Source organism: Lotus japonicus, chromosome 1 (genome assembly GCF_012489685.1).
Source record: "Lotus japonicus ecotype B-129 chromosome 1, LjGifu_v1.2".
Lineage (NCBI taxonomy): Eukaryota > Viridiplantae > Streptophyta > Magnoliopsida > Fabales > Fabaceae > Lotus > Lotus japonicus.
In genome coordinates, this window is record NC_080041.1 from 21,871,266 (window position 1) to 21,884,078 (window position 12,813).

The following is a 12,813-nucleotide window of genomic DNA, read 5'->3' on the forward strand; positions in this document are numbered from 1 at the left end:
TATTAAGATATCTAATTTCTTTCATCATTCTATATGTACATTTTCATTTATGTTGATTGCATATTCTGGTCATCTTAACGTTGATGATCCTATTAACATATAGAATCACGATCTTGAAGGAATCCATCAAATTAACCTTGTTATAAATTTCCAATAAATTTATATGTTTCTTGTTACTTTCTATAAAAATAAATAAGTTGTGTTTCTTAAAATGAACTTCACGTTTTTTTTATCTTCTACTAGATTTAGAGGATTAACGACACAATAACCAACCTGATAAATATCTTGGTCATTATTCTTTTATTTATTTCAAACAGGCAACTAGCTTTCAACCTCAAATACTTCAAGATGTGTATGTTGGGCGATGGAGAAAGGTGTGCTTGCTTCGATCAGCTAGTGGTACAACTCCACCTATGAAGACATACTCAGATTTGCCAATACATTTTCAGAAAGGTGAAGTTTCATTTGGTGTGGGTTATGAGCCAGTTTTTGCTGATATTAGTTATGCTTTCACCGTGGTGCTACGGAGGGCTAATCTAAGTGTTAGGAATCCTGGCCCACTTATTATTCCACCGAAAAAGGAGCGGAGTTTGCCATGGTGGGATGACATGAGAAATTACATTCATGGAAGAATTTCCTTATTATTTTCTGAAACAAGATGGAATTTTTTAGCAAGTACAGATCCTTATGAAAATCTTGATAAACTTGAACTTGTGAGTAGCTCTATGGAAATTCACCAGTCAGATGGTAAGGTTCTTCTTTCTGCCAAAGATTTCAAGATTTTATTGAGTAGTTTGGAGAGCTTGGCAAGAAAACATGGTTCCAAAATTCCAACTGGTGTCGCTGGTGCCTTTTTGGAAGCCCCAGTTTTTACAATTGAAGTTACAATGGACTGGGACTGTGACTCTGGAAAACCTTTGAATCATTTTTTATTTGCACTTCCAATTGAAGGGAAACCTCGTGAGAAAGTATTTGATCCTTTTAGATCTACTTCTCTTTCCCTTCGGTGGAGCCTATCTTTTAGATCCAGTCTTTCTTTGTCAGAAAAACAATGTCCATCCTCCATAGCAAGAGAGAGAATAGAAGGAGATGCTGCAGTATCTCATCCTCATATTTTCCAGAATGTTTCACCTACTACCCCAACATTAAAATTCGGTGCCCATGATTTAGCATGGATTCTAAGATTCTGGAATTTGAACTACCTTCCTCCCCATAAACTGCGCACCTTCTCACGTTGGCCTCGTTTTGGAGTTCCTAGAATTGTCAGATCAGGCAACCTTTCACTAGATAAAGTGATGACTGAATTTATGATTCGTATAGATTCTGCACCAATCTGTATGAAGAACATGCCTTTACACGATGATGATCCAGCCAAAGGACTGACCTTCATGATGACAAAGCTAAAAATTGAATTATGTTTTGGTAGGGGCAAGCAAAAGTATACTTTTGAAAGCAAGCGTGACCTTATTGATCTTGTGTACCAAGGTATTGACCTTCATATGCCCAAGGCTTTCCTAATCAAAGAAGACTGTGATAGTATTGCTAAGTTAGTTACCATGATACCAAAAAGCTCACAATCTGCATCAGATGATAAAATTCCCTCTGAAAAAGATTACATGATACAGAAAAGTCATGATGATGGATTTCTGTTATCCTGTGATTACTTTACTATAAGAAAACAGTCCCCAAAGGCTGATCCTGCTACGTTAGTTGCCTGGCATGAAGCAGGAAGAAGAAATGTTGAGAAGACATGTGTACAATCTGAGGGTGAACATCAGAGCGAAACTGATGAGCTTATGCGATCAGACCCAAGTGATGATGATGGGTACAATGTGGTAATAGCTGACAGTTGTCTACGTGTTTTTGTCTATAGTCTCAAGCTTTTATGGACTATTGGAAACAGAGATGCTGTTTGTTCCTGGGTTGGTGGTCTATCTAAATCCTTCGAGCCTGCCAAGCCTTCTCCTTCCCGGCAGTATGCACAGAGAAAATTATATGAGGACAGTAAACAGAATGATGGAGCTGAAACCCATCAAGGTGATGCAGGTGAAACTCATCAAGATAATGGATCTGAAACCCATCAAGATGATGGAGCTGAAACCCATCGAGGTGAAGGAGCTGAAACCCATCAAGATGATGAAGTTTCTAAATGCCTTCCTACGAGTAACATCTCAGAAACTTCCTCTTCTCTGGCTGCCGGGACTTCTGGATTACTTTCATCTCCACCGCATTTTGTTAAGGTGGACAACTTGGCATCTGGTATGTGTATACTTAAAGTTTCAGCAGCTGCTATGTATTTGGACAAGCATATTGGATAGGGGCTAGTAACACAAAATAAATAACAATAAATACGTCTTTTTCTCAACAAGTATTATCATGGCTCACCAGATTCTTGAGGTATTTTACTGACAAGTTTGTTTACCTCTATTATATCCGTCTTTTGTTTATTGCCAGCTACGAATGAAAGTACAGATGATTCTGAGGAGGGGACTCGGCACTTCATGGTTAATGTTATTGAACCGCAGTTTAATCTTCACTCAGAGGATGCAAATGTAAGGTTAAAAAATTCTTGTGCATTTAAATAGAGTTTACAGGAAGAAACATGTGGGCTTTAATTATTGTTCTTGCCCTTAGGCAGAAACTTCAACCGAATCTAAAAGAATGTCCTTTTCTTTCAATATAACATTCTCAAGAAAAATCCACAGCTTTGATTTCTGTTTAACTGCAAATTTGATTTTTGATTACTACCATCCCATGCTGTGTTGAAATCCCATATCTAAATTTATAAATGATTATCTTTGATATGTATCAGGTACTGGAGTGAGACATGATTGCAGTACCTTTACCATTTTGAAAGAATATCTCTACTTAGCTTCACTCCTTACTATCCTTTTTTTTTCTTGTCATTTTAGTGTTTCTTCTTTTCTTGTCATTTTTGTATCCTTTTTTCCTCAAGTTTTTTTCCCTCTGCTTTTTCACTTCTGTATTTATGCTCTCCATTTCAGAAGTGCTTATATTATGGAGATTATCTATGTACTCATGCACTTACAGGGTAGGTTCTTGCTTGCTGCAAGAAGTGGCCGCATTTTAGCCCAGTCATTTCATTCAGTCCTTCATGTTGGCTATGAGATGATTGAGCAAACAGACAGTACTACAAATGTACATACTGGTGAATACCAGCCCGAAATCGCATGGAAAAGAATGGAGTTGTCTGTTATGTTGGAGCACGTGCAGGCCCATGTCGCGCCAACAGATGTTGATCTAGGGGCTGGGGTGCAGTGGCTACCGAAAATTCTTAGAGGCTCTCCAAAAGTAGGGCGAACAGGTGCTCTTCTTGAGAGAGTTTTTATGCCTTGTGACATGTATTTCCGGTTCACAAGACACAAGGGAGGCACCCCAGAACTGAGAGTAAGTTTTCTTTCCCCTCGTAGCAATATCGTAGCTTTTGAAAAGATTATTTGGAAATCCTAAGCTCTTTGTAAGTTAAACCTTTTGTTTGGACAGCAGTGCTGAAAGGATTCTTAGTAATGTTTTGCTGTGGATTCCGTACAGCCATCTTTGAAAATATTGGTGTTTTGTGTATGAACAATTCTGCACTAGTGATACATCTGTTTTTGCATTATTCGACTGATAATTTGCATTGGAATACACTGTTTAATGTTGTAGGTGTTGTGAACTTAAAGAAATATAATATAATACAATTCATATATTCCTTACCTATGGTCAGGGACGGAACCAGAAAAATTGGTAAAGGGGCGAATGTTTACTTATTGAAAACGACAGTATAATTTTTTTTTTGGGGGGGGGGGGGATTTAACATCTTTTAAGTTGTTTGGTGATGACAAAACGGATAATTTTATATTATATTTCTAGCCCGCCCCCCTTATGCAAGAGCTCATTGGGCTTGAAGTGTGGATAATGCACAGGCCTACCTACCCTTTGCTGAGTTTTAACTTTTTATTAGAATAATTGGGGCAACAAGGATCGAACTCTAGACCACTTTGTCACAGACGCTCTAATACCATGTCATGAACCTACTATCCGAAAAGCCTAACTTGTTAAACAAGGCCCATAAATGTTTTTATATTATATTTCTAACAATGAGGAATATTGGACTTGTCATTAGACTTTAGAGATCTTAATAACAATAAGGTTTGTTAGATATCTTGTATTAACTGCAATTAGGTATATTGTATATTTATTGCACCGATTATATATAATACATTCCGCTTTGTAGTTGACACACACAGATTTAGTTCAATGCCTCTTAAATTCTTCTCTTTTAATATTGTATCAAGAGCCTAACAAGAGGCAACCCTAATCCCTAATCTGTGATTACCCGGTGGACCCACTACCCATCAGAGCAAATACTTTAGGAATCGTTTTCATCTCTGGCTTTCCGAACCCTCTTCCCTACCGTGTCCCCTCTCGACTGCTTTTTCCAGCCACCTCTCTGCTGCTTAGCCACGGTTGGTATGAAGTAAAGAGGTCAAGATTCCATGGACATGTGCTTTAGTCACTATTCTTTAGAAATTTTGTGGGGAAGAATAAAGCTTCTGGCTTCTCCTTGGCACTCAATTCATGGTATTTTTTAGGGGTTTTAGATAAGGAAGAAGGATAAGAGAAAGAGTGAGACTTTGAATTATGATTATGATACTTTTATGGTGATACAAAGAGTAGGTTCTAACCCCTATTTATATTAATACTAACTCCTAATCCTAATCAAGCAAGAAATGTAATCATGATAATTACTAGACTCCTGATCCTATTAAATAAGGAAACAAATAATGTAATATACAGAAATATGAAAACTAAGGGTGTGTTTGGGAAAGAACTTAATTAAATGCTTCATAAACGCGTATTGCAGAAGCGCTTATTAATGAGCCAATTTGAGAAATTTATTGGAATATATTGAAAATAGGTTATAAATAAGCATAACTCTTATTCATAAGCTATTCTAACAACTTATGAAAATAAGCTCAATACAGCGTATAGGTAGGCCATAAACTATTTACATAACCTCTGTCAAACACTTGCATAAAGGCTCATGCTATATAACTCTTGGCCTAATTCTGGTTATAGTAATGATTAGGTTTGTTTCGAAATTAGTTAGTTGGTTTAGTGACAACAATCACTATAACAAGTTTTGACTAAGAGCAGTTACATTCTGTGCATTGTATATAAACAATGACTCTTGTACATACTTGAATGAAATATTTTGATTGATTATACTATGTTGAGAAGTTCTACGTTGACTAGAGATATGGCCAAGATAGCCCTTATATATGGTAAGACAATCCTCTCCTCTAAGCTAGCTTTTGGGGTAGAGTTAGGTCTCCCAAATTCAATATTAGAGCATATCCTAGATCGTTTATTGGAGACCACCCATATATGAGCCACCCGCAAATGTTTATTCCTGAAAATCCCTTGCTTCAGTTGTCGAGTCTTGGGCGTGAGGGGGAGTGTTGAGAAGTTCCACATTGACTAGAGATATGGCCAAGATAGCCCTTATATATGGGAAGACAATCCTCACCTCTAAGCTAGCTTTTGGGGTAGAGTTAGGCCTCCCAAATTCTAATAATAAATATACAAGAGTGGGCTTGTAAGTTTAGGGATAGCAATCACCTAAAATGAGGAAAGAATCTATCTATCCTAATTAAGGTAATAAAAATACAATGTACAAAATATATATTTACTCCCTATTTATTATATTTACGACATATCTCAAAATTCCCCCTCAAGCTGGAGAATATAAATTATATGCATCCAGCTTGTCACATATATATTTCATCCTAGGACCCGTAAAGGCTTCTTATAAATGTCAACCAGCTAGTCTATACTGTAGAGCAAACAAAAGAAGTCTTGATACTACCACAAGGAATCTTCTCTCTAATAAAGTGGCAGACAACTTCTATATGCTTCGTTCTTTCATGAAAAACCGGGTTAAAAGAAAGATACAAAACTGATTGATTGTCATATAATAATTAATAACTCCATAGGGCCAATATCACAAAACTTCAACTCTTCATGTAAGTGCTTCAACCACAAGAGTTCACATGTAATATGAGCCATAACATGATACTCAGCTTCAGGGTTCCACCAAAGGCCTCATCTACAAAATCCCTTTGCTACAGCCTTTCCCTGAAAGTGATGAGAGAATCCATGTGAAAAGCATCGAACCTGGTTGCTCCCATTCAGAGTTTGCAAGTTTCACATTGTCAAGATCTCTGTCTTCTTCTGTTAGATAGTAGAAGGTATATCTGGATTGACCACAAATACCTAAGTTTGTGAGCCCTAATTACTCCTTCAATTTGCTGTCTCCATGGAAGAAAATTGTTCATCAAGCTCTGCTAGCTGTATGTGGGTATGCTATGGGAGCATTGGATGAGACTTGATTCTCTACAGAAAGAAGAGGACTACCATAGGAAGCCATGGCTTATGGATCAGAACAAGCCCTGATACCATACTAGAAAGTGAGAGAATAGAGAAAATGTAGAATTGAGAGAAAAGTGTAAAACTGAGTTATGTATTTCATTGAATGAATGCTGAATGAACAGCAAAAGGATTATATATAAAAGTCTGAGTTCCATAGCTGCTACAGTTACAGTTGTATACTAACAGAAACTAATAACTTCGTAACTGAATACAACATAAAGTCGTACAGCTAACTGAACCTAACTAATTTCTAACCAAAACACAAAGGAGAGATATACAACTTATATTTTAACAAACTGCACCCTAGGGTGGCTCTGAGACTGTTGTAACAGTTTCTAACAACAGAATTAACAGTCTGATTCTCATTTTGTAGTCTACCTCACTAGATACATGTATTACCAGATTTGCACATCTTTGTAGAGTTTGTTTCCCTTGTTTATATGTCTTTCATCATGGCTATGGTGGTTAATATAATATGATTCAAATCCATACTAAACTCCTCAGGTGAAGCCCTTGAAGGAGCTCATATTCAATTCTCATAATATAGCAGCAACAATGACTTCTCGCCAGTTTCAGGTCATGTTGGATGTGTTGAACAATCTTCTCTTTGCACGGCTTCCAAGGTATGGACAGCCTCTCTTGCTTTGCACATATTCTAGACCCACTATTATCTGTTTTCGTACTTCAAACACTCGTGTATTTGTACACCATTTATTTCTCTATCAAACAATGCCATGAAAGTTTGATCTTTCCACTGTAAATGATTAACATATGTAGGATCACTATGATTTCTACTCAGGGGGTAAGGGAACCAGATTTATCGGCTGTTGTTATATATGGATAGAGCAAGCTGGTCAAGTCACGTCGTCAGCATGAAGCTTTATATTCATTTAAACTGTTTTTTTTACTGTGGATAACCTGATGTGGTATTCAGTATTTATTAACTCTAAAATATTGTTTTATTTGAATTAATTGTTCATTTACTGTGTGAAATTATTTAGTTTTCAAATATGTTTCTTATTCATGGGTTTTTTGTTTGTTTGTTAGGAATATGACATAAAACCATTCATGTGTCTTGACACAATAGCTTAAGCTTTTGAGATGGTTCATAACATGGTATTAGAGCATCTGTGAATGTGATCAAGTTGTCTAAAGTTTGATCCTTGTTGCTCTCATTGATCTAGTAAAAGTTGAACTTCAACCCATGGTAAATGGACCTGTGCATTGTCCATGCTTCAAGCTCAAAAGCCTCTTGTGTGAAGGGGTGTGCTAGAAATATAATATAATCATGCGTTTTTACCCAATAGCTTAAGTTTTTGGGATAGTTGGTTCATGACAATTTTAACTTAGATAATCCAAGTAGATAAATTAAATTATATGATTGTTACCTTGATGCAGTCTTTTTTCTTCAAGAAACTTTAATCCTAGATGTTATGTTATGTGTGAAGAGCTCTTCATATTAACTAAGTATATCACACACAATTCAGGCCTAAAAAAAGTAGCTTATCACTTTCTGCCGAAGATGATGAAAATATCGATGAGGAAGCAGATGAGGTGGTACCTGATGGTGTTGAAGAGGTGGAACTTGCAAAAATCAACCTCGAAAAGAAAGATAGGGAACGAAAGTTGCTTATCGATGATATATTGAAATTGTCTCTCTGGTGTGATCCTTCGACAGATATAAACCCAGAAAAGGAAGCAGACTTTTGGATGGTAGATGGCGGAATAGCCATGCTGGTAAGAAATGAATTTTCTTAACAATCCTTTAAATGATGTATCAGGATGATTTGATTCCAATTAAATATACTTGTTCTTTGAATTCAGTTGTTTCTATCTGCCGAAAACAACTCAGGCTAGTACTTTTCACAGATATTTTTGTAGTTGCATTGCTTTAAAAATGTGTCCGTTGGGAGAAATTAATTAACTTATTTATGTAAACTAGTGTTAACAATTAAGTGTTTTTGCTAGAAGGAGAGTAATATGTGGGAAAAGGAAGACAAGTTAGACTTCTTTAAACTTAAATACTGAGTATAAACAAAACTACTGTTTGAAACATATTAAATGTAGTAATTCTCTGATTTCTATGTTTTTGCTGCCTAAATCTTAATTTGAGGAGGATATCATCAATCTCAATTACTTTAGCTCAGATGTTCTACCGGTTATCAACCTTTTGGGCACTGTACAGTTTATTCCTCTATGGGTTAACGTCTTTTTATGGATCAATGGTTCAAATTAGGGCTGAAAAAAATAATCTGAGCAGAGCTGAACTGAGCTTAGCTTGACTTTACTTGATAGGAAATATTCTTATTTGAACAAGGTTTATTATCTTGATTCATAATTTAATTTCAAATAAATGACAAATGTAGGTCGTCAACAAATATTTCATATGCCTTTTCTCATATTTTCTCTTAGTGTGTGTGAAATATAGGTGAGAAGACACCTCCTAGGGGGTTGTTTCAGTGGTAGGCAAGCTAGATCCCCGTAGTGAGAACACAAGTTCAAACCTCGGGAAAGTCATATGTTGGGAGGGGACTGCAACAGTTTCCCGAACGGGTTTACATTCACGTCCATTAAAGACAAAATAATAAATAAAGTGAGAGACATTTTTTATGTGAGTGAGAAAAATAAATTTTGACCATTAGATCTCACCTTGAATGATTAAGATTAAAATATGATGTAATGTGATTTCTTTAATCTTAATCATTCATATATAGGTTTATGGTCAAGATTTGTTCCATACTCTCGTACAAAAAGACCTTTTCATTAGATATATTTTATACACACACACAACACAAACACACACACAGGGAAATATTAGGTGAGAGGACTTTCACATGAGTTTTTAAAAGTAACACGGCATGACTTTATGTTTTATTCTTGAACATTCACAGTTAGATATGATGGTCAAGATTTATTCCTTTCACTCCCGCATAAAAGGCACTCTCACCTAATATATCTTCACACACACATGAGAGAAAACAGAAAGGTTGAGTAAGAGAGATTCAGAGAGAGCAAGAGAAAATCTAAAGCTAGAAAAACTCTCTAATTGTTAGAGTTTCCATGTTACATAGAGAGCTTGGTTTATGCACAAAGGGGCTGTGAGTGCTAACTGGTGTGCTTGTAAGCAATTCAGTTACAGGAGGTTACATACTGTTACAGTGAAAACCCACCTGCAACCAACAACAGATTTTCCTGGAGGAAGGGGAACGGGCTCTAATACCATGTCAAACAACGAATTATCCTATTGTTGGGTAAGAATTAAATGAATGGTTTTATATTATATTCTAACACGCCCCTCACGCTTTGGGTTTGAAGTGTGGACAATGTCTGTACATCTATTGCACGTATAATATATACTAGACCCCACTGTGTAGTTGAGACACACGGAGTCAACCAATGTTTCTTGTATTCTTTTCATTTAACAGCTGCAAGCCTGCAACGCTACACTATCCGCCATTAACAACATTGTTTTGCAAGACGCTCTCTAAGCAGCAAATTTAGGAGTTTGCTCCATATAAACTGCTTCAGTGAGATCATAATGGAGGAAAACATTCTTGTTGTCAAGCAGATAAAGGGGCCACTGATGAATAGTCGCAATAGAGAGGAATAATCTGACCAGGACCATTTTAGCCACATGAGAGAAATGGTCACCGTTATCCAAACCAAACACCTGTGTATACACCTTAGTCCACCAAACGGGCCTTGAGCCTATCAACTTTGTCGCGAAGACCAACTTTCAGAATAAGACCTACCTGCAACCTACAACATTCTTCCCTACAGGAAGGGGAACAAGGTCCCAAGAACCATTGTTCTGAAGTTCACACATCCCATCAACCATTGCTCGCCTCTAACCAGGATGGGCTGAGGCATTACCTGCTGATTTAGAAAAAGAGACTAGTATAATGGGAAGGAGATAAATGGTGATAGCTCATGGCAACATAGTAAGGAGAAGGATTACGATTTGTGTGTATACCTTTTCATAGTGAAATAGGAAAGATCCGGCTCTGGTCGTAGGGGCCAGTGGGGATGAAGGAGTTGTAATAAATCCTTATTTTCTCATCTATCAATGTCTAGATCTACATTCTCTTACCACGGAAAATGGTTCCCAAACACAATCTGAGGGAATGGGTACTACCCAGCCTCTTCCCTCCCTAACTTTTGACTCAGTTTTGTTTGTTCCAGGTTCCCCAATAATTTAATTTCTATCATTTTTTAATCAAAAGTGTTTTGAGATGTGTAGATTATTTTTATATTTTTATGATGATTTAGTACATAATAAAATTGCATTTGTAATTAAATGTATTCTAACACTGGCAGGTACAAAGACTGAAGAGAGAACTTGTAAGTGCACAAAAAATTAGGAAGGAAGCTTATGCATCATTAAGAATGGCTATGCAAAATGCTTCCCAGATGCGCCTAATGGAGAAGGAGAAGAACAAAGGTCCTTCCTATGCTATGCGCATATCTTTGCAAATTAACAAAGTTGTTTGGAGCATGCTCATTGATGGTAAATCCTTTGCTGAAGCCGAGATCAATGATATGGTATGGATTATTGTAGAAACCTTAATCCTTCTCCACTATCTTCACTTTTCCTTCCAAAACACGTTGAGTCCACTACACTGTTTCTAACTAAGTATGAACAGCAGTCTCAACATCAAATGCTCTAGTCCTGAGTCTTGGTTTGTATTTATTAGATAGGTTCCAAATATTTCTTACTTTAAGACTCAAATCTTCTCCATTGACTTTATATGCATGGCATTGCAACACCTCTAATCGTGTTTTTCTACCTTTGCAAAGTATTGAATATGGAAATTTCTTATGATTGAGGGGGGGGGGGGGGGGGAACGGAAAAAAATTACAGTTTTCTAGTTCAGTTGTTCTTTATTCTCCTTGTTCCTATGCCCAAGAATACAGTGATCCCTTTCTAGTCCATAATTGTCAAACTTAATTCATTTACTTTTTGTCTCAATATGCTAATTCAGTTCTATTTGCTAACCACTTAGATCTACGACTTCGACCGGGATTATAAGGATGTGGGTGTTTCTCAGTTTACAACAAAATATTTTATTTTCAGAAACTGCCTGCCTAATGCCAAATCTGATATGATTTTGTCAGCATGGAATCCCCCGCCTGAATGGGGAAAGTATGTATTTTCTCCTGTCCTTTCTTTAGAACTTATGGATGCTTAACAGTTTTGTTTTTCTGATATTTACTGATGTGCTGTTTCTGGCATTGTCGTAACTGTTGAAGATAAGCTACACTCAGATTAGGTTTTAAGTTCAAGTTTAACTTCCTCATTCCCCCCTAGATTTCCATGCTACTCTCTCTCTCTCTCTAAAATGTAAAAAATTAAAAATTATACAGGAAGTGTAAAAAAGAATGTGCATGGAAAAGTATAACTAAATTTAAAACTATGAAATTTACCTGTATTGTTGACATTATAGGTGTAGATGGAATGGAAGGAAAGGGACTCAGAATAATTTATTTTAATATAAAATTGTTGTCAATTTTTTTATCACTGTAAATATTTATGTCCTTTCTGTTTTCCTTATCTTTTTGGCAGTCTGAAATTGTATGTTTGCTTTTTTGCATTTTCCCAGAAAAGTTATGCTTAAAGTTGATGCAAGACAAGGAGCTCCAAAGGATGGGAGTTCTCCCTTTGAACTTTTCCAGGTTAGCATTTCCTTAATTTTATTTTGTTCCTTAAAATTAGGAAAGTTCTGTATCGAACTATAGACTGTTATTCTAATTTGGGTTTTTCTTTTCCTTATTTTAACGGTTGTTTCTTAAATTTGAGAACATATGCAATACTTGATTAGAACTTTGAAGTAGACCCAGTCTAAGATAATGTAACCTTGTTTAGTATAACAAATCCTCCGCACTTCTATTCACCCATTCTGAGGATTTGTTAGTTTAAGAACGCATACAAGCTCACGTAGTCAAGTGACCTGTGCTAAGAACGGGTTGTGATATATATATTATGTAAAAGACAATTGCAATTTTGTCCTTGTAGTTTGAATTATGTGTGATTTTAGTCATCCTTAGTATTTTTAGCAGATTTAGTCAATCTAATTTTGAAATTAAACAAATTTGGTTCTTCTCTCAACCTTCATATGCATAAAATAATTAAATATTCATTTTCTTTTCAAATATTTTTGGGATTATGATACAATTTTCAAAATTTAAAATGTAGAAATAATATATTATAATATACTATTTTTAAAAAGTAATAGTAATTTATTGTATATTATAACATATTAAATTTAAAAAGTAAAAATAATGTATTGTAATAACACATGACTAAAAATATTTAGGAGTTATTAGTTAAATAAATTTTAAAAAATAAAATATATTCTTAAAGAAGATTGAACATATTAA

The 12,813-nt window shown here is 35.8% G+C and overlaps 1 protein-coding gene across 8 annotated transcripts in view; it reads left to right on the top strand.

The window, feature by feature from the left end:
- The window catches only part of LOC130734130 (protein SABRE-like), a 34,616-nt gene that overhangs the window by 14,427 nt on the left and 7,376 nt on the right, over window positions 1–12,813 (top strand). For 4 of the 8 annotated variants that reach the window (XM_057586441.1, XM_057586446.1, XM_057586444.1 and 1 more), the window contains 9 exons: window positions 318–2,259; window positions 2,455–2,552; window positions 3,052–3,408; window positions 6,940–7,058; window positions 7,923–8,172; window positions 9,507–9,686; window positions 10,753–10,977; window positions 11,439–11,578; window positions 12,036–12,108. In XM_057586441.1, coding sequence (XP_057442424.1) covers window positions 318–2,259; window positions 2,455–2,552; window positions 3,052–3,408; window positions 6,940–7,058; window positions 7,923–8,172; window positions 9,507–9,686; window positions 10,753–10,977; window positions 11,439–11,578; window positions 12,036–12,108 — 3,384 coding nt within the window. Of the gene's footprint in view, window positions 1–317; window positions 2,260–2,454; window positions 2,553–3,051; window positions 3,409–6,939; window positions 7,059–7,922; window positions 8,173–9,506; window positions 9,687–10,752; window positions 10,978–11,438; window positions 11,579–12,035; window positions 12,109–12,813 lie in introns of those variants that run through there. The other 4 variants (XR_009017763.1, XR_009017765.1, XR_009017764.1 and 1 more) reach the window with 4 other exon arrangements.